Below are 22418 nucleotides of genomic sequence, written 5' to 3'. Positions count from 1 at the left end.
TCGCATGTGTGCCAAATGGTGACCTCGGAGCAGGTCCTAAATTATTATTATTATTATTATTCTACCACTGGACAGAAATGAGGAATCCACTTTCAAAAGTGGTTACCCTAAAGGCAGAACAACCTAGGATGGCTTAGAGTAGACGACAGAGTACAGCAACTTGCAATGGGCCTGGTCTACAAGATACACTATACACCACTAAGGTACCCATGTACATGTCAAAATACTTCCCAAAGGTCAGTGAATACCACAACCACAACACCAGAGGGAGCTCCACAAATCATGTTAAACCCAGATTCGGCTCAAACAAGGGACTAAACACGTTTTGCAATTATGCCACATCAATGTGGAACGCCTTATATGTTTCAAAACCACTCTCAACGAGCACCTACGGGAGACTGCAATTCGAAACTGACCCCTGTAAATGTCCAAACCCAACCCTCTCTAATGTACAGTTTCCCCCACCCATTGATTTTCAATCAATCAGTCAATCAATCAATCAATCAATCAATCAATCAATCAATCAATCAATCAATCAATCAATCAACATGTTGGAAGAAAAAGGACTACACAAACATTCCATGCTCTATTTCACAGCATTCAAATCCAAAAATGACAAGACATCCTATCCTATATAGTAGATATATGTATGATAACAGAGGTTCTTAATTTTGTCTTGAAGAACAAACGTGCATGAAGTGTGCTTTGCATAATAAGCCATTAGTGTGCTGACAGATGGGGAACATTTGGGTTTCAATTCCTCTATTCATCACTTAGAAATTGTTTTATCTCCATGACAACTCGCGTTGCCTGGTGCCATGGTCGAAAGTGTTCAGTCTCCTCCGTGCATTCGTTTCTTTATTATAACCCCCGGCAATCTCCGTAGAATAAACCAGCCTCGTGATTGGACAGACGGCTCAACTCGTCATTACTCCACGTCCCAACGCTTTTTCAGGCCCTCAACGAGCTCGTGACGCAACACAGCTCTTCCCAGCTCCTCGCTGTCTCCCTCCCTCCCGTCCCGTGCTGTTCCGGGTGAAACGCTTCCCTCCCGCCGCCCCTCTGATCCTCTTATCGACAAGTAAGCGGCCAAGATGGATGTTGTAAACCAGGTAAGGCTTTGGGGTGGGGGGGGGGGAGAGAAATGCATCTATATCTATGCCGTTTTCTTTTTCGGTATGTAGTTTGTGTTTTTATTGCAGTCGTGTGGTGCATGTGTATTATTTATAACAAAGACGCTTTTTTTTTATAGAGGATAACTCTTATTATAAAACCGCCGACTTTTAGATCGAAATGCAGTGATTCCAATCTAATTGCAATTAGACGTTTATCAAAACACTGCAGAATATAGGTAAAGGCGCGACAGACCGCAGGCTGTTTGGGCAAATGTGCATCATTGGTGCTGATGCAGTCGATATAACGGCGCGGCCCGGTTGCCATACAGTCCAAAAATGTGTAGGTTGTCCAAAGATTGCTGGTGCAATGACATTTCTCTGTTGAAGGAGAGAGCATCTATATAGCCTATTATCCCGACTGATTCTATTTGCTTTGCTCTCACTTCAATTAGCCTGCTGTTGCCAATTATATATAGCAAAACGTGAATTTAATTAATTTCTAGGGCCTATATTGGTGTTTTCGGACAACCGCAGTATAGGCCCGCATATACAATCGCTGGCTTGAATCACACAACAGAATCATCTTCGGAATTGCTATAGGGCGCATTAAATGCGCTCATATTATATTCCGAAAATGGTTCTGTTTTGTGGCAGAAGCCAGCGCATATACTGCGGTTGTAATCTCACAGATCCACGGTTTATTATTATAGCCAACGAGGCTATAGAGAGAGGCATTTTTTTATTTATTTTAATTTTTTTTATAAATCAGGTGTAGAAACCAGGTGCTATATTTCGACATCATTACAGTCGTGACTCGTGCGTCACCAGTTTATTACTACTTTCGTTGAACATTCGTTAATGAAACATGAATCAGTGTCCAGGCGTGTGTTCCCAGTCGCCTATATATAGTCTATATTATATATACAGTGGCATCAGGATGAGAGGAGTCGTGCCTCTGATGCCAGTGCAGCCATTTATTGATGCACAGACGGACCCACCGCCTCCCTTTTGCGGTGTCGCATTCACCTGCGCATGCACGGCTTCGTTTTCCTCTTAGATTAATTAATTGCACAGGTGACTCACAGGGGGGTTCTCTTATAAATACATATTACGAGAGTTTATCAACGCGTTCAACTGGACGGATACACAGAAAACAGTGGGATAAGCAGCTTTGTCTAAATCTAATGCTGTCAACATGCGCGCTCTCTCTCTCTCTCTCTCTCTCCCTCACACACACACACACACACACACACACACACACACACACACACACACACACACACACACACACACACACACACACACACACACACACACGTCACACACACACACACACACACACACACACACACACACACACACACACACACACACACACACACACACACACACACACATCACGTCACACACACACACACACACACACACACACACACACACACACACGTCACACACACACACACACACACACACACACACACACACACACACACACACACACACACACACGTCACACACACACACACACACGTCACACACACACACACACACACACACACCCTATGTCACAGCGCTCACCAAGCGCCTGAGGCCAAGAACAGAATGAATGTAGGGTTTCAAACGTTTAATACAAAGAAACGTTAGGGGGGGGGGGGGGGTTGTTGAATCACCACGTTCCAGTGTTTTGCTGAGTTATAGATGGAGACATTGGGCCTATACTAATATAGCTGCCAGCGAGTTATAGTATAGGCTACAATCTCCATCATGGTTTTAATAATCAAACCATGTTCTCCTCTGAGAGGCTCTCAGCAACTCTCGTTCCGCATATAGCTGAAATTATGATTTTACATGCAGAGGCCAACATATTAATAATTTTTGAAAAATCCTGTGCTGATATTTTTTCTTTTCCTTTTGCCAGTTGGTGGCCCAAGGGCAGTTCACCATAATCAAACAGCCTTTGGGATTTATAAAGGTTCTACAATGGGTAAGTCTGTTTCACATCATTCTCAGTGTGGGTTAGCCTTTTACCTGCGCCGCCATGATGAATGAATGAATGAATGAATGAATGAATGAATGAATGAATGAAAACTTTATTTAACAGATTGCAGAATGGGTACAATACAGTACGGCTCAATACACACAATTGTTAAGGGGATGCAGACCAGAGAAAGACGTTTGTCTTGTTTCCATCAGGGTCCCCCATTTTCAATTCATATAGACATTTATGACATACACAACATACATGACATTTATGGTGTATGATGGCTGTGTGGGCATTGGTCTTAACCCTTTCACTGCCACACGACAGAAGGTTAACCCTTTACTATGATAGTAAAGGGTTAACCTTCTGTCGTGTGGCAATGAAAGGGTTAACCTTCTGTGTATTGTCGCAATGAAAGGGTTAACCGTTTTGGTAGTGTGTCGGTGAAAGGGTTAATGTATTTGGAATTTAAAAAGAAAATGTTCACATTTGCAACACATTTTCAACATATGGATACTTGGCATTCGTGTTAGTGTTTACAATAAATAATGACGTAACGCCCTATCCCGTCGAAGCGTGTCCTTCTGCCACACAAAGGTCACAAAGGCTGCTATATAGGCTACAAAGCGGCAGCTCCACGCGCCCCGTCGCTTGGTGTTCACGAGCTCTGGCGCGCGCGTGGAGCTGCCGCTGCCCATCAGGGCACAGATCCAAGAGACGGGGCGACGACTGCACTTCCATGTTACATGGAGCTCGTAGCGGGTGGGAAGGGAGCGCGTGAATGAATGTTGATTAGAGCCTTGACGTAAGTGGTTGTAGGTAGCAACCACTTACTCAATGAGGCTCTAATCAACATTCATGCATTGTATCCCCCCGCGCTCCCTTCCCCCTCCCCCGCTCTCTCCCATGAGCTCAAGCTCAAACTACCGGAAGTGTTGTGGTGGTCTATATAGCATATCATTTTAGTGTAGCATATAGATTATAGTAACGCCGTCGGTTCGATGAGAAACATGAGGATTTGGCAGCTCTTTTGAGTGCACAACTCCAACGCAAAGTGCATTGATTTCAGTGTGTGTTGTCATGCACATCCCATTCCACCAGACGAGGGGGCCAGAGTACAACACATTCCCTTGTCAACCCTGGCAATTGAAGTTTGAACTAATGTGACCTATTGAAAGTTATACAACGGCATGCAAATTTCTCGATTCTGATTGGCTGAAACAGTTCATTTACACGTATGTATATCACATCACATCACTCCGCCGGATCACAAGATGGCGGACAATAATCTTTAACAAATGGATATGTTGATAGCGTCATAACGACTAACACACACACACACACACACACACACACACACACACACACACACACACACACACACACACACACACACACACGTACACACACGTACACATTCACATACACACACACACACACACACACACACACACACACACACACACACACACACACACACACACACACACACACACACACACACACACACTCCTGTCTGCAACAGCGGGGGAAAGTCAGACTGAGAGAGAAGCAGCTGAGTGCTGCGCTGTTTTAAGTGAGCATGGTCTATTGAATTGATTGATTGGTTGATTGCTAATTTTATTACTGTACGCCTGGTTTCCAAATGGTTAAGTTTAGGCTAAAACTTTAGGAAAACTTTTTTTTTCCTATAGGGCAAAGAAAACGTTTTAATTTGTTTTACCTACTTTCTATAGAAGCATCTAAGAATGAAGTTCTATAGAAAGTAGGTCTGCATACCCTTAACAATTGTGTGTATTGAGCCGTACTGTATTGTACCCATTCTGCATCTGGTAATAAAATGTTCAATCAATCATTCCAATAACACACAGTTGGATGTGTTAGTTGGTTGGATGCACTTCCGAGCTGCTTCCACATGAGGCAACTTCTCTCAATCATTCCAATAACACACAGTTGGATGTGTTAGTTGGTTGGATGCACTTCCGAGCTGCTTCCACATGAGGCAACTTCTCTCAATCATTCCAATAACACACAGTTGGATGTGTTAGTTGGTTGGATGCACTTCCGAGCTGCTTCCACATGGAGGCAAATTGTCTTTTTTGTAGTTGTGGGAACTACTTTTTCTGGCGGATGGTTTTTTCAATAAATCTTCGAGGCGAGACACTGCAGGTGAATAGTCAAATATACTTTTTTTGTTGATTTTGAGATTTTGTTATATTTTGCTTCCTAAACATGTCTTCTATGAAACTAGTGACAATAAAACGTCAATAACACACATTTAGTTGTTTATTTTACATCATTTTGCCTTATTGCATCCATAAATGTGCACATATTTAATGGGGAAGTGCCTCATTTGCATATATAAACATAAATTTCAGAAAACTTGCAATATATTTTTTCTTAGTTTATATGTACACAACAAATTGGGAAAGTTTCATAGTGATATCTATTCAAATATTTTTTGCCTATTAGGGGGTACTACACTGTACTACACTGTTTGTAGCCTGTGTGTAGTTCTGTTCAGTTCAATAACATCATTATTATTATTATTATTCAGTTATCAGGCATGTGTTTAGGTTGTCTATTACTAATGGTTTGATTAGGTATTGTGTTTGTAAATATCTGTTTAAAAAAAAAAGTATGGCATTTTACAATACAGAACTTTGAAGGCGTTTTCCCAAAAATGAGTTTTAAGAGTTTTTCCTCATACTCTGAGCCAGAAATCTCCACTTCAGTAGCACACACATACACCAAACCTTCCAGTTCTATTCATATCTATGTTCTGAAGGTATTTACAGAAGGGTTTGTTGATATCGCATTCATACCCTGATTTATATCACATTTTATTCCTAAAAACATGGCGAAATATGGAATTTTACCATAAAAATGGACTGAATGGAGTATTTTCTGATTTATGGAGTGATAAAAAGAGATATCCAAAATCCCCTCTGTAATAACCTTTGGCTCTAATATGTCAACAAAATGAAACTATAATTTTGAAAATGGCTTTATCCAATGTTCAGATTTCTGTCCTGGAATTATATGCAAATGAGTGCATATTTAAGTAGATCATGCCTCATTTGCATATTTAAACATACAATTTCAGAAAACTTGTAATACAAAAAAGTCTTGTCTTAATATAAGTAATCAACTGGGGAAGTTTCATTGTGATATCTATTAGTTAATTCTTTTACCCTATTCACCTGCAGTGTCTCCCCTTAATGTGTGTTTATTGTATAGCAATAAGGTTGGATGAATGTGGCAGTTGTATAAAAGCATTACACCACTTGCAGTCGTGATTTGTGAACAATAAACCATGCCTAGGGGGGTCTAACGACCACCCCTAGGCATGGTTTATTGTTCACAAACCACTCCTGCGCGTGATGTAATGCTTAAATGCAGATGCTTAGTGGCCGAACTGAGAAGAGTTAAATGATTGTGTGGAAAATATCTGAGTAATGCAAATATTTAGTATTTGAATGAAGGTATAAGATAAGGTAAGATATTCCTTTGGGGGGGAAATAAACAGTGTAAACAATATAATTAACTCTGAATATAAGATGAGAAAAATAAGCAGTGTAAACAAAGGTGCAGATGAGGGTCTGTATGCCCTATCGGTTATATTATACATTACAATAAATACCGGCAGTATACTTTTTTTTTATCTGAATATATACTACGAGTAAGAGTAAAATATATAAGAATCATAAATATACAATATAAAAAAAATCGAATCTATCCCATAATAAAGATTATCATTATTAAATGTACCATTATCATTAATAATGATACCAGTACTTGTTTTGATCCAAGGCCCACATTGGATCACCTAACGTTAGTGTTATAGTAACGTGGGCTCAGGCCAACTGTAGTAGATGTTTGTCTGTCTGTCTATGTCATGGTGTCGCCAACCTGGTTAAAGGGGCACTTCGCCAAAAAACAATGCTTATTTATTTTGTACATAATCTCACACACATCCAAAAACTCTAAACAGTTTCACACACATTCATTTAGTTTGACAGTTATTGAGAGTAAATTCGTTTGAATATGGCCACCAGTGATGTCATCAAGTAGGCTACAGATCAATAAGATGATAAGGTAGCAGTCCCTATAAGGCAGACTATTGCTTTATTGAGCTGTAATTAAGACAACACAATGATTCAAGTCCCCATATTCAAACTCATTTACTCTCAATAACTCAAATTAAATTCATGTGTGCAAAACGAGTTTTTCGATGTGTGTGAGATTATGTGCAAAATAAATCAGCATTGTTTTTTTAGTGAAGTGCCCGTTTAAGAGGCAAACTAATGGATAGGTCACAGGGCTTCATTAACATAGATGATAATGCAAGTCATCACAATTCTCATCCACCATATTGTCGACCATAATGTCCTCCTTACACAGAATAAACAACAGGGCTACAAAGACGGCGACTCTTTATTACAGTTTCTCAGAATCTTCATGAGAAATACATTAAAAGAAAATCAGGTGTAAATGTACTTGACTAAACAGTGTTGGCATACAATATACATAAAGAAAAAGTAAGAACGTAGAATTGTAAACAAGTACTGCAGGTCAAACAAGTACTACAGTCCAGAAAATATAAAATGGAAATAATATACTATAATAAAATAAAATAAAATAAAATAAAAATATATATTTACAAGAATAAATAATAGAAATATATGAAGAAATTTGCAATATATCTCCCCCCCCCCCCCCCCTTAAAGTGAAAAAGCTATACAGTTTGTGCAGGAATGTGCAATATATTGGTCAGGGAACAATCTGTTCCCAAGGTTCAGATAAAACCCAAAATATGTTTATACGCAAAAACCCAGACATAGAGGCCAAAAACCCTGACAGCCTACAGTATATGCAGCCATTCCAAGGAACAGTGAGCGTGCCTGCGTTAGGGAGTGTTACCACATGGTCATACAGCATGACTCCGTAGTCCTTCCCTGGAGCTCTGAGTCACATCACCGCCTCCCCCCCGGTCACGATGAGACCACCACAGAAAACCACGCTCAGGAGGCCAGTGCCAATGAATCATCTGACGGAGGCTCCTCCTCAACGCCAGGCTCGTGGAGGATTGATTGATTGAAAACTTTATTAAGTTTGCAGAAGGGGTACAATACAGTACGGCTCAATACAGACAATTGTTAAGGGGATGCAGACCAGAGAAAGACTTTCGTCTTGTTTACATCAGGGTCCCCCATTTTCAATTCATAATGACATTTATGACATACACGACAACATACAGATATACAGATATGTAGCATGACATTTATGACATACATGACATCCAGATATACAGTACTGTTACATTCATGACATACAAATTAAATATACAGTACTGTTTAACAGAGATCCTAACAGAAACTATATACATTCGAGGGGGAGGACACTGTATATTAGGAGGGGGTTGGGTGGGGAGGTGTGTTTGGACATTTACGGGGGCCAGTTTTGAATTGCAGCCTCCCATAGGTGCTCTTTGAGGGCGGTTTTGAAGGATGGTAGGGATTCACATTCTTTTACTGGAGCTGGAGCCCGCTCTTCTCTTTTGTATCGACAGGGATGTTGTAAAACAGTGCTATGCAATGCATTACCTACCATTTCTTTTTGGGTTTGTTTGTTTTGTGGAGAGCTGGTGAGATAGGCCTTGTATTTGGTGAAAAGACACATCAATGAGGTATAGAGTTGAGATGTAGTATTGGTAGTATTCTGTTACATCATCCTTGCAGACAGTAGAGTAACTGTGGCCAATGAGCTGTGTTGATGGCAGTGCCTACATGTGGGTAGGACAGGCATGATGACACGTCATGGGAATACTGGGAATAATATTATAAGATAAGATAAGATATTCCTTTATTGATCCCCTTGGGGGAAATTCAGGTGTCATAGCAGCATGAGGGAGAGGGAGGGGAGGTACAGGTATGGGCAAGGTAATAGGAGAAAGACATAAATATAGGCAATAAAATTTGATCTGAATATACAAATACGAGATGAAATGAACAGTGTAAACAATATAATTAGATCTGAATACACAAATACGAGAATAAATGAACAGTGTAAACAATATAATTAACTCTGAATATAAAAATATGGGGGAAATAAACAGTGTAAAAACAAAGGTGCAGATGAGGGTCTATCGGTTATATATTATATGTTACAATAAATATAGGCAATAAAGAATTTGAATCTGAATATATAATATGAGTAAGAGTGAAAGTAAACAGTTATGGTATATTATGAGTTGGGGTTCAAACTCACGCTGTCACGTGTGCACGTTATCCCTTCCAACTGTCCCTGTAAAAAGTTAAAAAAAAATTTGGCACAGTGGTTGATATGTTCACCCTGCTGCACACACTCCGCCCCGCCCCCACACCCCCAGACAGATTTCGACAGTGCCTCCAAAGAGGTACTGTGACATCACAGATTGGGGCGGGGCAGAGTGGGCAAGCAGGGTGAAAACGGCAAACCACCACCAGGGCAGCAAAATAACCACGTGTTTAGTTACGATTGAACGCAGCAATCGTTGCATCTCATCATGTCTTTTATCCCTTTTATATGTACTCTGACCTGTTTGTGTTTGTAATCTTGACAGTATTGCAAATGAGGGTAAAACCTCAATGTCCTCTCTCTTGAGAATAAATAAAGGCTTCAATCAATCAATCAATCAAATACATACATACTGTGCTTACTTGAGAGCCAGTGAGCGTGATGGATTTGAAGGTCACATAGATATTATTGCTTTGAATTATGAATCTGTTGAGGGGAGGGTGCCCAGGAAAAAGTCCCTTATAAGCATGGATCAGTGTGTGTGTGTGTGTGTGTGTGTGTGTGTGTGTATGTTTGTGTGTGTGCGTGTATGTTTGTGTGTGTGTACACGCACGTGTGTACGTGTTTGTAAAATATAGTGAGTGTTGTATATCCTTGTGTGACTCATGTAGTTCTACTGCCTCTACCCTCTCTCTCTCTCTTTCTCTCTCTCTCTCTCTCTCTCTCTCTCTCTCTCTCTCTCTCTCTCTCTCTCTCTCTCTACCCCTCCCTACCCCTCTCTACCCCCCTCTCTCTCTCTCTCTCTCTCTCTCTCTCTCTCTCTCTCTCTCTCTCTCTCTCTCTCTCTCTCTCTCTCTCTCTCTCTCACACTCTCTCTCTCTCTCTTATACTCTCATAGGAGTATAAGTCTTCAGTCTATAGTCTACGCAAGGCTGTTAAACTTGCTAAGAGGACATATGCTGACAAACTGGAGACACAAATGGCACAAAACGACACAAGAGGATTATGGCAGGGACTGAAGACAATAACTGACTATAAAGTCAGCGCCCCCTCAATGGGGAGCGACGACGCCTCCCTCGCGGACAAGCTCAACATCTTCTACGCTCGGTTTGGTGTAGACAGTGGCGCTGCTGGCTCTCCGGCTAGTGATGTCACTGGCGCGCCGGCTGTTGTGGAGGGGGGGGGGGGGGGCAACCGTGGGGGGCGGGGACGCTCTCTCGTTGTCGGAACACAGTGTGAGAAGAGCATTTATGCAGGTGAACACCAGGAAGGCTGCTGGCCCAGATGGCATAACAGAACGCATACTCAAGTCCTGTGTCAACCAGCTGGCCCCAGTGTTCACCGCCATATTTAATCAATCCCTGGCGGAGTCAGTGGTCCCTGCCTGCTTCAAGATGTCTACCATCATCCCTGTACCGAAGAAACCCTCCCCAACATGTCCAAATGACTACAGACCGGTGGCACTCACCTCTGTGGTCATGAAATGTTTCGAGAGGCTGGTCAAGGACCACATTTGTGCCTCCCTCCCCAGTGATATGGACCCTATGCAATTTGCATACAGGACAAACAGGTCCACCGACGACGCGGTCTCCCAGGTACTGCACAGCACCCTCTCGCACCTTGACCGTCAGAAGGGGGGCTATGTGAGACTGTTGTTCATTGACTACAGCTCAGCGTTCAACACCATAGTCCCCACCAGACTGGTGGACAAGCTGATCGAGCTAGGTCTGAGCTCCGCCCTGAGCGCCTGGGTACTGGACTTTCTGAGCGAAAGACCCCAGGCGGTCAGGGTGGGGGGTCAGACCTCCAACACCATCACCCTGAGCATCGGGTCCCCCCAGGGCTGTGTTCTGAGCCCCCTGCTGTACTCACTCTACACACACGATTGTGTGGCCAAGTTCAGCTCCAACTCCATAGTGAAGTTCGCAGACGACACGGTGGTGGTGGGGCTGATCTCGGACAACGACGAGAAGGCCTACCGGGAGGAGGTTGAGGTACTGGAACGCTGGTGCCAGGACAACAGCCTGCTCCTGAACATTGGTAAAACCAAGGAGCTGATCGTGGATTATAGGAGAGGACAGCAGGAGACGCACACACCACTGATGATTAACGGGGCTACCGTGGACAGGGTGAGCAGCTTTAAGTACCTGGGGGTCCACATCTCAGAGGACCTGACATGGTCAACACACATAGACACAGTAGTAAAGAAGGCGAAACAGCGCCTCTACCACCTGAGACAGTTAAGGAAGTTCAGAGTATCGGGGAAGATACTCCAGTCCTTCTACTCAGGAGCTATAGAGAGCATCCTGTGTGTAGATTTGGATGCTGGGGGAGATATTGAAGTATTCCCAGGCAAAGCTGATGTAGACTCTTAACCGGCATGTCACCACAGTACACTACAATATCCATAGGCGCCTGGCCTTAAGAGCACGCGGAGCAGCTGCTCTCCCACTATTGAACTTGGGGGAGCAAGGGTATGATCTTGCTCCACCACTTTTTGATCATATGAAAAATATGATATACCCCCCCCCAATATATAAATCTAACCATAACTACGTAATTTCAATCAAATTAATAATACGCAATGACACTTAATAACACGTTTTTAAGTTTCCAAAGATTGTGTGACCCCCCACTTTAATGGTTTGATCCAGTGCCCACGGGCCACGGTTCGTCGGCATGACGTATACGACATGTTGGGGGAGGCGGCTTTTTCGAAAGCCCTTGAAAAATTCAGGCTGGATATTGGATAACATTGTGAGGATTATTCTTCTGCGTTTACATCAAAATGGAGCAAATCATCACGTAAGTCGAACACTGTGACTGTATACTAAATGCGCAAACAGATTGAAACTGAATATTTATCGTATGGTGAGCCTCGGCGCTGCACCGAGTGAATCCAGAGATACGGGATGGTGCGCAGGCGCTGTGATCACCCAACGGCGGAAATAATGCCGCTTTGAGCAGTTTATAAAAAAATATTAAAAATATTTATTAGCAACGCCGAGCTTTCAAACCATCCCGTATCTCTGTGCGAACCCCTCGTGCAACTGTGAGCACCTTTTGTAATGTCTCTGTGATACTTGTATAACAAACGGTTCGGCCAGAACCAGTCCCTTCATGGTAAATCTAGGTTGGTTTCCCATTGAGGAGCAAGTGACTGTGGATTCACTCGGTGCTGAGCACAGTCACGAAAGGGGCTAGTATGGACCCTGATGTAAACAAGACAAACGTCTTTCTCTGGTCTGCATCCCCTTAACAATTGTGTGTATTGAGCCGTACTGTATTGTACCCATTCTGCAATCTATTAAATAAAGTTTTCATTCATTCATTCATTCAGCCGCCGCGCTCACTGGGGCTATTGATAGCGTCAATTAGTTGTTGTTGTTGTTGTTGGTACTGCCGCTGCGGATGAGAACGGGGCCGGAGGGGCTTTGGGAGGATGGGAAAGTTATTATTATTATTATAATAGTAATTGGCTATCATACGTGCCTAGCTAGTGTTAGCTAAAAGAGCCCTCGCAGTGAAGTTATTATTATTATAGCTATCATACTGCAATATAAACTGAGTTTTATAGTGAAAAGAGCAGCTTTATTTTGGTCAAGATTGAAGGCTCTATATTGCAGGAAATTGCACATACAGGTGTTCATTAAATGTAAAAAAATCTGACGTGGAGGGGGTCGTGCCGGACACCCTCCAAACCACCCCTTGCAAAAAAAAAAATAAATCAAAAAAAATCAAAAAAAAAAATCTTGCACCCCCACTTTCAACTATAACTAGGCGGCCATGACAATATCCAAACAGGCTCCACCACCCCTGGCCTCCACCCCTGGCCTCCACCCCTGGCCCTCCACCCCTGGCCTCCACCCGTGTGCTCCATCCTTGCAACACAGCATAACTGTTTTGGAATCTGATGAGCATTCACATAATCTGCTTCCTGAATCGTTACGTGTCATGTCCGACCGGTCGCGCCCCGAATCGCTGTTCCTCAGATAAGAGAGGAACAGAAAGCACCGACACAACTGTCCTCTTAACCCTTTCACTACCACACTACAGAAGGTGGGTTAACCTTCTGTAGTGGGGTTGTGAAAGGGTTAACCCTTTGCAGTGTGACAGTGAAAGGGTTAACCTTCTGTATTGTCGCAGTAAAAGGGTTAACCCTTTGGTAGAGTGGTAGTAAAAGGGTTAACTTGTGGTTAAAACGTATTTATTTCGCAACGCTTCGGTACACAGATCTTCACAAGGGAGTTCCTTTCTGTTCCTTTGTCGTCACAGGGTCTTCTCCTTCACACCTGTCACACCTAAACTCAAATTAGTTCAGTTCATTAGGATCCCCAATTAGATACAGCATTAGCAGTAGCTATTCTTCCTGGAGTCCACAAAAAAACATACATTGTGACCGTGAAACATAATACTGTACTTACATCATAACATTACATTATATAGTAAACAGGACAAAGGACTACACACACGCACACACACATTTTAATACTTTATTTGGTTCCACAAATTATATTACATAAACAGGGAATCAAATGTATCGGGGCCAAGCAGCACTGAACACTTAAGGGTACACATAGCACCTCCTTCTCCACATGGCTAAGCTGCCAATAATAGCTGAGACAGAGCAATATTTGGCAATTTGTTTGGCTTTTCTTTTAGACATTGCAGCAATTCTCAGACCGGTCATGGTGCATTTGTATACATGGCCAAGACTTCCGAATACAAGTACACTATATCTACACCTATACCCAAGGTCAGCCATCACACTGAGCAGTGGTTGGTATTTGATATACTTGTCCCGGAAGGCCTGGTCCATGTACAGATCAAAGGTACAGCCTACTTCTATGACCAGCACCTCCCTGTGGCTGGTGTCAACAAAAACAACGTCCGGTGTATTTGGTATGTTAGCAAAGACATCGTTGGTAAGGCCAAACCACTCTGGTTTCACTCTGGCATGTTTGTACATCGCTGCACTAGACACACACATACACACACACGCAAGCTCCAATATACAATAATCCAATATACAATAATCAACTATATCAAATAGCTAAGAATACCTAATTGTACACAACTATATACCCACACATTTAATTTGTTCATACACAACCTAATTTAACATCTAACTGAATTGATGTTGATACATAATGATGTTGTTGCAATGCATAGAGTATTTGACCTCATAATTGTAACTCACTTTTACAATCACATTTTGAAACGCATACGGTAACTGGTGTGACTGAGGCTGAGGATGGGTTAGGGATCCGGGGGGGGGGGGGGGGGGGGGGTGCTTGAATGCTGAAGCAGCTGGGTGTTTCTTCTTCTTCCCTCTCTTGCCTCCTCGCTGAGAGCGTGTGTGACTCGTTCCCAGGATCCCTTGGGGTTGTTGCTGGGCCTGAGTGTGAGCCTGAGAAAGAGACAGTAGGAGATGGTCTCCATGTGTATGTGTGCGTGTGCGTGTGTGCGCGCGTGTGTGGCACTGGAGAAGTGTGTGTATGTGTCTCTTTCAGAGCCAAGGACCACATGACCACTTGTGAGCATGAGCACCCACCATGACAGTAGGAGACGGTCTCCATGTGTATGCGTGTGTGTGTGTATGTGTATGTATGTATGTATGTATGTATGTGTGTGTGTGTGTGTGTGTGTGGCGCTGGAGGAGTGTGTGTATTGTATGTGTCTCTTTCAGAGCCAAGGATCACATGACCACTAGCCAGCATACCAGCAGCAGTAGAAAGCAGCCTCTGGCTCCTGTGCTCTCCTCGCTGTGATGTGAAGCATGCTGCTGTTACCATGGCACCTGACACCCTGCGTGCAGCCATCTCTCTTCTCTCCGCCTGGCCTCTCCTCTCCTCTCCTCTCCTCTCTCTGCTCATCATCACTCCTCTCTGCCCATTCATCCTGTCTTCCCTTCAGCAGATCCCCACCTCCCTTCTTCTCCAGCTCAGTTGACGGAGGATCGCGGGAATCGGAGGGGTTTATTGCCGAGTGTAAACGAGGAATTATGTCTAGGCGTTGCGCAAACCGCCGCGACCAAACAAACTCCCCGGCGACTAGTCACAGGATTCTTTTTGTCTATTTAATTATTATATTTATTTATTTAATCGTCACATTTGTACATTTGTTCCCCCACGTTATTGTCCTGGTTTTGCAAATGAACGCAGTTGTGCCTCTTCAAATCTAGTGCTTTATTACAGACCAAAACATATTTGTGGATATTATTTTGTGATGAGATAGGCAGTTCAAGTTCTGTTATTTGCCAAATACACAACAATACAGAGGCATTGCAGGTAATGACATTTGTGTTTCGAGCTCAGCCTCAACAGTGCACAATTAAGAAACAACAATGAATACAAGAATGGTAACAATAAGTAGTAAGATAAAATAAAATAAAATAGTCAATTATTTCCAGAAAGCGTCATGTGTATAGTGTATGGTATGTGTGTTAGGGTTTTGTAATGCGACCCCAATTGCACGACACAGACAGGTAATCAGAGTTAGCCAAAACAAGGGCATGATTTATTATACACAAAAAAGCGGCACTGTCCCTTTAAGGGAGAACTCAAAATACACAGGTGAATCTTCTAGAGTCCATGAATGAAATGAAAGTTCTGAGTCTGGTCCTGTTCAGACTCACCAGAACACTTGCCGACGGGCAACACAGCAAACGGGGTCCATGAAAACGGAGTGAGAAACATAGGCATCCTCCCGTGGAAGCCTAGAGAGCAATAACGATGCCTCACACCACAGAACACTGCCGACGTGCAACTCAGCAAACGGGACCCACGGAAAAGGAGTGAGATCATAGGAATCCTCTCGTGGAAACATTGAGCGATGACGATGTCTCACACCAGGAACGAGGCCCACGGAGAGAGAGTAGGGCAGTAGATGGCACGATGTCTCACCCCAGAGACGCGGCGGTAGATGGTAGCAACGGATGGCACGACGTCTCCCAGTGAGAACATAGGAAATCCTCCCGTGGGATTATAGAGAGCGAAGACGATGTCTCACCAGGAGCGCGGCGGTTGATGGTAACATACAGAATGACCTGGCAATGAGTGGAAGGCAGTCGGCAGTCTTTGTAGTCTCCCGACGAGCTAAATGCCAATCACTCTCAGGTGCGTGAGCTGAATGTTCAGCACGCCCCCTCGTTGGGAAGCATGCAGTTCCTACCCAGCCCTCACAATGTGCATGTTAAGGTGCAGTGCAGGGTGCGTGTGTGTTTGTGTGTGTGTGTTCAGTAACATTATACAACGGCATGCAAATTTCTCGATTCTGATTGGCTGAAACAGTCATTTTACACGTGTTTATTCTTCACAATTCCACGCTGCTGGCCCAGGACCCGCCCACAACCGAATCACATCACATCACTCCGCCGGACCACAAGATGCCGGACAATAATTTAACAAATGGATATGTTGATAACGACTAAATTACTAAATATCAAGCGATTCTGTCACAGCGAATGTCTTAGTGCTTTAAACAATGTTGGATGATGTAATTGATGGGTCTTGAATCATTGTGTAACAAAAGAAAAATCGCGGATTGATTGATTGATTAATTTGCAATTTCTTTTTCAATTTCTTTTTCCTTTCGACTGTCAGCGCTGGCTCTAGTCTCCACCCACCGCCACACCCCCCCCCCACACCCCCCCCCCCCCCCCACACACACACACACACACACACACACACACACACACACACACATACACACACACACAAACACACACACACATACACACACGCGCACACACACACACACACACACACGCACGCACACACACACACACACTCCTGTCTGCAACGCGGGGATAGTCAGACTGAGAGAGAGCTGGGTGCTGCGCTGTTCTAAGTGAGCATGGCCTATTGAGTTGATTGATTGATTGATTGATTGATTGCTAATTTTATTACTGTACGCTTGGTTTCCAACTGGTTAAGTTTAGGCCCTCTACAGTAGGTTTAAAAAAATTAATAAAAAAATAGGGCGAAGAAAACCTTTTTTTTCCTATAGGGCAAAGAAAACGTTTTAATTTGTTTTACCTACTTTCTATAGAAGCATCTAAGAATGAAGTTCTATAGAAAGTAGGTCTGCATCCCCTTAACAATTGTGTGTATTGAGCCGTACTGTATTGTACCCATTCTGCATCTGGTAATAAAATGTTCAATCAATCATTCCAATAATACACAGTTGGATGTGTTAGTTGGTTGGATGCACTTCAAGCTGCTTCCACATGAGGCAACTTCTCTCAATCATTCCAATAATACACAGTTGGATGTGTTAGTTGGTTGGATGCACTTCAAGCTGCTTCCACATGGAGGCAACTTGTCTTTTTTGTAGTTGTGGGAACTACTTTTTCTGGCGGATGGTTTTTTCAATAAATCTTCGATTAATGTGTGTTTATTGTATAGCAATAAGGTTGGATGAATATGGCAGTTGTATAAAAGCATTACACCACTTGCAGTCGTGATTTGTGAACAATAAACCATGCCTAGGGGGGTCTAACGACCCTCGGCTGCGCCTCGGGCCTAACGACCACCCCTAGGCATGGTTTATTGTTCACAAACCACTCCTGCGCGTGATGTAATGCTTAAATAAGTAGTAGTAGTAAGATAAAATAACATAAAATATAAAATGAGGTAAGATAAAATAAAATAGTAAATTATTTACAGAAAGTGTCTTGCGTATTTCCCAGGAAACAACGTGTTCAGCTTGAGAGAGAGAAAAAAAAACTACACAAAAATGATTAGTCAACTAAAAAACATCTTAGTGGACTATGGAACCTTAATGAATGATTAATGGACTAATCAACTAGGAGGGGACACCCCTAGTAGACTAGACACATCAGATATAATAGTCAACTATTGATTATGACATGAATATAAGTCAGTAGAGACTTGTGAGTCATTATGTAAACACGGCTGATATTTTTCACATCATTTAATATTCAAATTATACTATTTAAATGATTGTATTACATCAATATGATTCCAATTGAGGCAGCCAGGCTTGCCTGGTGGTTAGAGGAATTGGCCCCCCGGCCCCCTCCCCTATGCCAGCGAGTGTGTATCCATGCCAACACGGCCCTCAGCAAGGCACCGAACCACCCGCCTGTTCCAGGGGAGCTAGTGAAATTAAGTCAAGTCAAGTTGATCTGTGCAGCCTGTTATCACATATGTCCCAATGGCCTTCACAGGCCCACGCCATGATGGAAATAAATGCATAAAAAATTAAATACTCTAACCCTAACCTTACTGTCATGCACTTGTCCTAATATACTAACCTACGCTATACCACTCAACACTTTGATGAACATTGTTATTCAGCTGATAGAGTTGTACCCTTCCTGCTGTCTTGTTGTTCAAAACTTGTAAGTCGCTTTGGATAAAAGCGTCAGCTAAATTACTTAATGTAAATGTAAATGCTAATGTGATATTTTTCAGAAGCCTTTCATTTACATTTACATTTAGCTGTTTACATTTGATCCAAAGCGACTTGGAAATCATGTACAACAAGTCAGCAGGAGGGGTAAACCTCATGGCGGCTAAGAGTAAGTGGTATTGTTTGTCTAGCAGTGCTGAACTTGAGTGCTTCACTTTTAAGTGCATGGTAGTATAGTAGCATAGTAGGTAGCAGTATAGGCAGGGCCGGATTAACGACCGGGCCGTTTGGGCCGCGGCCCGTGGGCCTCTAGTGATGAGGGACCTCCAAAAAAAATTAAATACATTTTTTTTTACTTTTTATTATTATTATTTTTTATTATTTTGGAGATCGATGTCATACTTTGACACTGAAATGAAAAAATATTTCATCAACTAAAATATTTAGTCAACAAAAATATTTCATTAACTAAAATATACAGTACGTCACACCCCGTGCCTCTCCCTGCCGTCTGCAAGTGGCTAATCTTGAGTTTCTGACCCCCCAGTAAGCTAACCATGGATAAATCCAAAAAAAGGAAAGTCTGAGGAAAATCAAGGGTTTAATTCAGCGTGGACAGATTTATTTGCTTTCACGACTAACAATGCAGGCTTACCTGTAGCCTATGCCTGATATGTGGTGCGAAATTTGCTAACAACGATTACTGTCATTTTGATTACTGTAGTTTGCCTGGTATGTAGCCTTGGTTAGTGGCTGCCCCACCAATGTTTTACATATAAAAAACGCCACTGTGCGTGCACGTGTGTGTGGGGGCCTCCACAAGAGTCTGGCCCAGAGGCCTCTGAATTCTTAATCTGGCCTTGAGTATAGGCATAGTAGTATAGTAGCATAGTAGATAGTAATATAGACATAGTAGTGTTACAAACTAGAGCAGTCGAGGGGTCAGTTTGGGGATCCAAGCTCTAGAGCAGTGGTTCTCAAACTTTTTACACCAAGTACCACCTGAGAACGTAGCTGGCTCTCCAAGTACCACCATATGACCGGCGTTAAAATACAGTCTATTCAGCTATGCACAGTTCACGCAGGAGGCAAATGTATTCCTAATACCATTAATTTTGTCAGACACAGCCACAATGTACAAAGGGATAGCACTAGAACTAGCAAACGCTTCCACACAACTCATACAATGCAAGGGGCATTGAGAACATAATAACTAACATTCTCACATAGCAAGTGAGAAAATTAAGAACAACTGTATTTCAGCAAATGTACTTAATTCTCTCTCTCTCTATCTATCTCTCTCTCTCTCTCTCTCTCTCTCTCTCTCTCTCTCTCTCTCTCTCTCTCTCTCTCTCACACAGCAAGCAATTGTCCGTCATTCTCTCTCACACACACACACACACACACACACACACACACACACACACACACACACACACACACACACACACACACACACACACACACACACACACACACACACACACACACACACACACACACACACACACACACACACACACACACAATTATTTTGTTACAAAAACTTAATTTCCTGCATTCTGGTGCAGGAACTTTTGAAATTTTACCCTTTAAATGCCAGTGTTTGTGATGGGCATCACAAATTATTGTAAAAAATAAAATAAAACACACAATACATTTTTGAATGTTTACCCTTTAAATGCCAGTTTGTGTGATGGCATCACAAATTATTGTTAAAAAAAACACAAAAAGTTAAATATTTACAATAGGCCTATATCAAATGCAAAGTACATTTTTCTGGGGGGGATTATTACAGGCTAGGCATGTGTCAATGATTAGCAGCAACACATATTTTGATGGATTTTTTGTAATGTCAGATTTAACACCAACTCTTTTCAGAAAAGTGGGAGTATTTCATTTTTTATCTGACATTACAAGAAATCTAAAAATAAATGGTTATGATCAGGGCTGAAGTTGAATTAAAGATTTATGACTGTTTAGACTTACTCTCTGTCACAGTGATCTCCTGGTTGTTCCCCACTTAGATTATCTAACTATCGCGCTGCCGCAACCAGAAACACTGGCCTGGCCTGCTTCTAAGTTCAGTGGCCTGACTGCAATTTTTTTTTTTTTTAGCTTTTTTTTTAGCTTTTTTTTTTACTGTTTTCAAGTACCACCAGCAGTACCACCAAGTACCACTAGTGGTACGCGTACCACAGTTTGAGAACCACTGCTCTAGAGGCCTAACCTGAAGTGTAGCCTTGAGGGAAAGGAGAGGAAACAGAATATATTACGTGGTCTGGTTTTCAAAGAAGAAAGAGAAATAACAATAGGGGTTCATCATCATTAGGTGGCTTCTTCGTTCCGAAGGTTGCCTATCACTCTCCAACCCATTCTGTCCCCACTTCTTCTCTCCAACTCCGTGACTCCGCCTCTCACTCCGCTCCAATCACAGACGTCGTCTACCCAGCCTCTTCTTGGTCTTCCACTTCCTCTCTTTTCATCCACCTTCCCCATCACCACCTTCTTGAACATCTCCCCGCTGGATCCTCTCAGAACATGCCCACACAACTCCATCTTTCTCTTTTTCAACCTCTCCAGCAGCTGTCCTCCTTGCATATCCGCTCTTCTCAGTACCTCCTCATTCTTGATCTTATCCTTCCATGTTATCTTCAGCATCTTCCTCAGCGTCCACATTTCAAAAGAGTCTATCACCTCTTTGCCTCTTCATTCAGCGTCCATGCTTCTGCTCCGTATGAAAAGACTGACATAACATATGTTTCCAAAATCCTGGTCTTCGTTTTCCAACTTATGTTTCTTCTCAATAATTCTTTATGGTTCCAGAATGCGCCCTTTGCAATTCCGGTTCTTCTCTTAATGTCCATGTTAGCTCTTCCACCTTCACTGATCCAGCTTCCAAGGTACATGTACTCCTTCACTTGTTCAAGTTTTTCTCCATCCACCTGTATTTTACAAACAGTTCCTGGTGTTTTTTCAATGATCATTACTTTAGTTTTCTTTGTGTTTAGCGACATTCCATAGTTTTTGCATTCGACATTCAGCTTATTCATCATGTCCTGTAGATCTTCTTGACAGTTACAGACTATAGCAGTGTCATCCGCGTATCTTATATTGGTGATGTTCTCTTCGACCAAGTTTTACTCCTCTCCCTCCTCTCAGACCTTTTTTCATCAGTGATTCACTGTATATATTAAAGAGTACAGGGGACAAGATGCACCCTTGTCTTACACCCTTCTCCACCGGGAAGTCTCTTGATTTCTCCTTTCCTATTCTAACATTAGCCTTCTGCCTCCAGTATAAGTTGGCAATTATTCTTCGGTCAGAAACTGGTATTTTGAATTCTTCCATTGTTCTCATCAATGTTGTATGTTCAACTCTGTCGAAGGCCTTCGTGAAATCGATGAAGCAAATATACAGCTTCTTCTGTTGGTCTATCGATTTTTCACCAATGATTCTGAGTTGGCAGATTGCATCTCTTGTTCCTTTTCCTTTGCGAAAACCCATTTGGCTATCCGAGAGCTGATGTTCAATTATGGGTTCTATTCTGTTCTTGATGATTTTCAGGAGTACTTTTGATGCATGAGATATCAAACTGTTAGTCCTGTAATTGTTGCGTTCTGTGGCTCTTCCGGTCTTTGGGATCGGAATGAACATTGATTTTA

At 42.5% G+C, this 22418-nt stretch overlaps 1 protein-coding gene across 1 annotated transcript in view; it reads left to right on the top strand.

Annotated features, from left to right (window-relative positions):
* Positions 1 to 1094: 1094 nt before the first annotated feature.
* sypb (synaptophysin b) overlaps positions 1095 to 22418 on the top strand; it is a gene marked incomplete at its 5' end in the record, with an annotated part of 45162 nt that continues 23838 nt past the window's right edge. Inside the window, 2 exon segments of the mRNA XM_084332978.1 lie at positions 1095 to 1112; positions 3034 to 3099. Of these exon segments, the coding sequence (XP_084189104.1) occupies positions 1095 to 1112; positions 3034 to 3099 (84 nt within the window).

The sequence above is a fragment of the Notolepis coatsorum genome, assembly GCF_963971535.1.
Source record: "Notolepis coatsorum genome assembly, chromosome: 17".
NCBI classification, from domain to species: Eukaryota; Metazoa; Chordata; class Actinopteri; order Aulopiformes; family Paralepididae; genus Notolepis; species Notolepis coatsorum.
The sequence above is the reverse complement of the archived record's forward strand: the minus strand, read 5'-3'. Positions and strand labels throughout refer to the sequence as shown.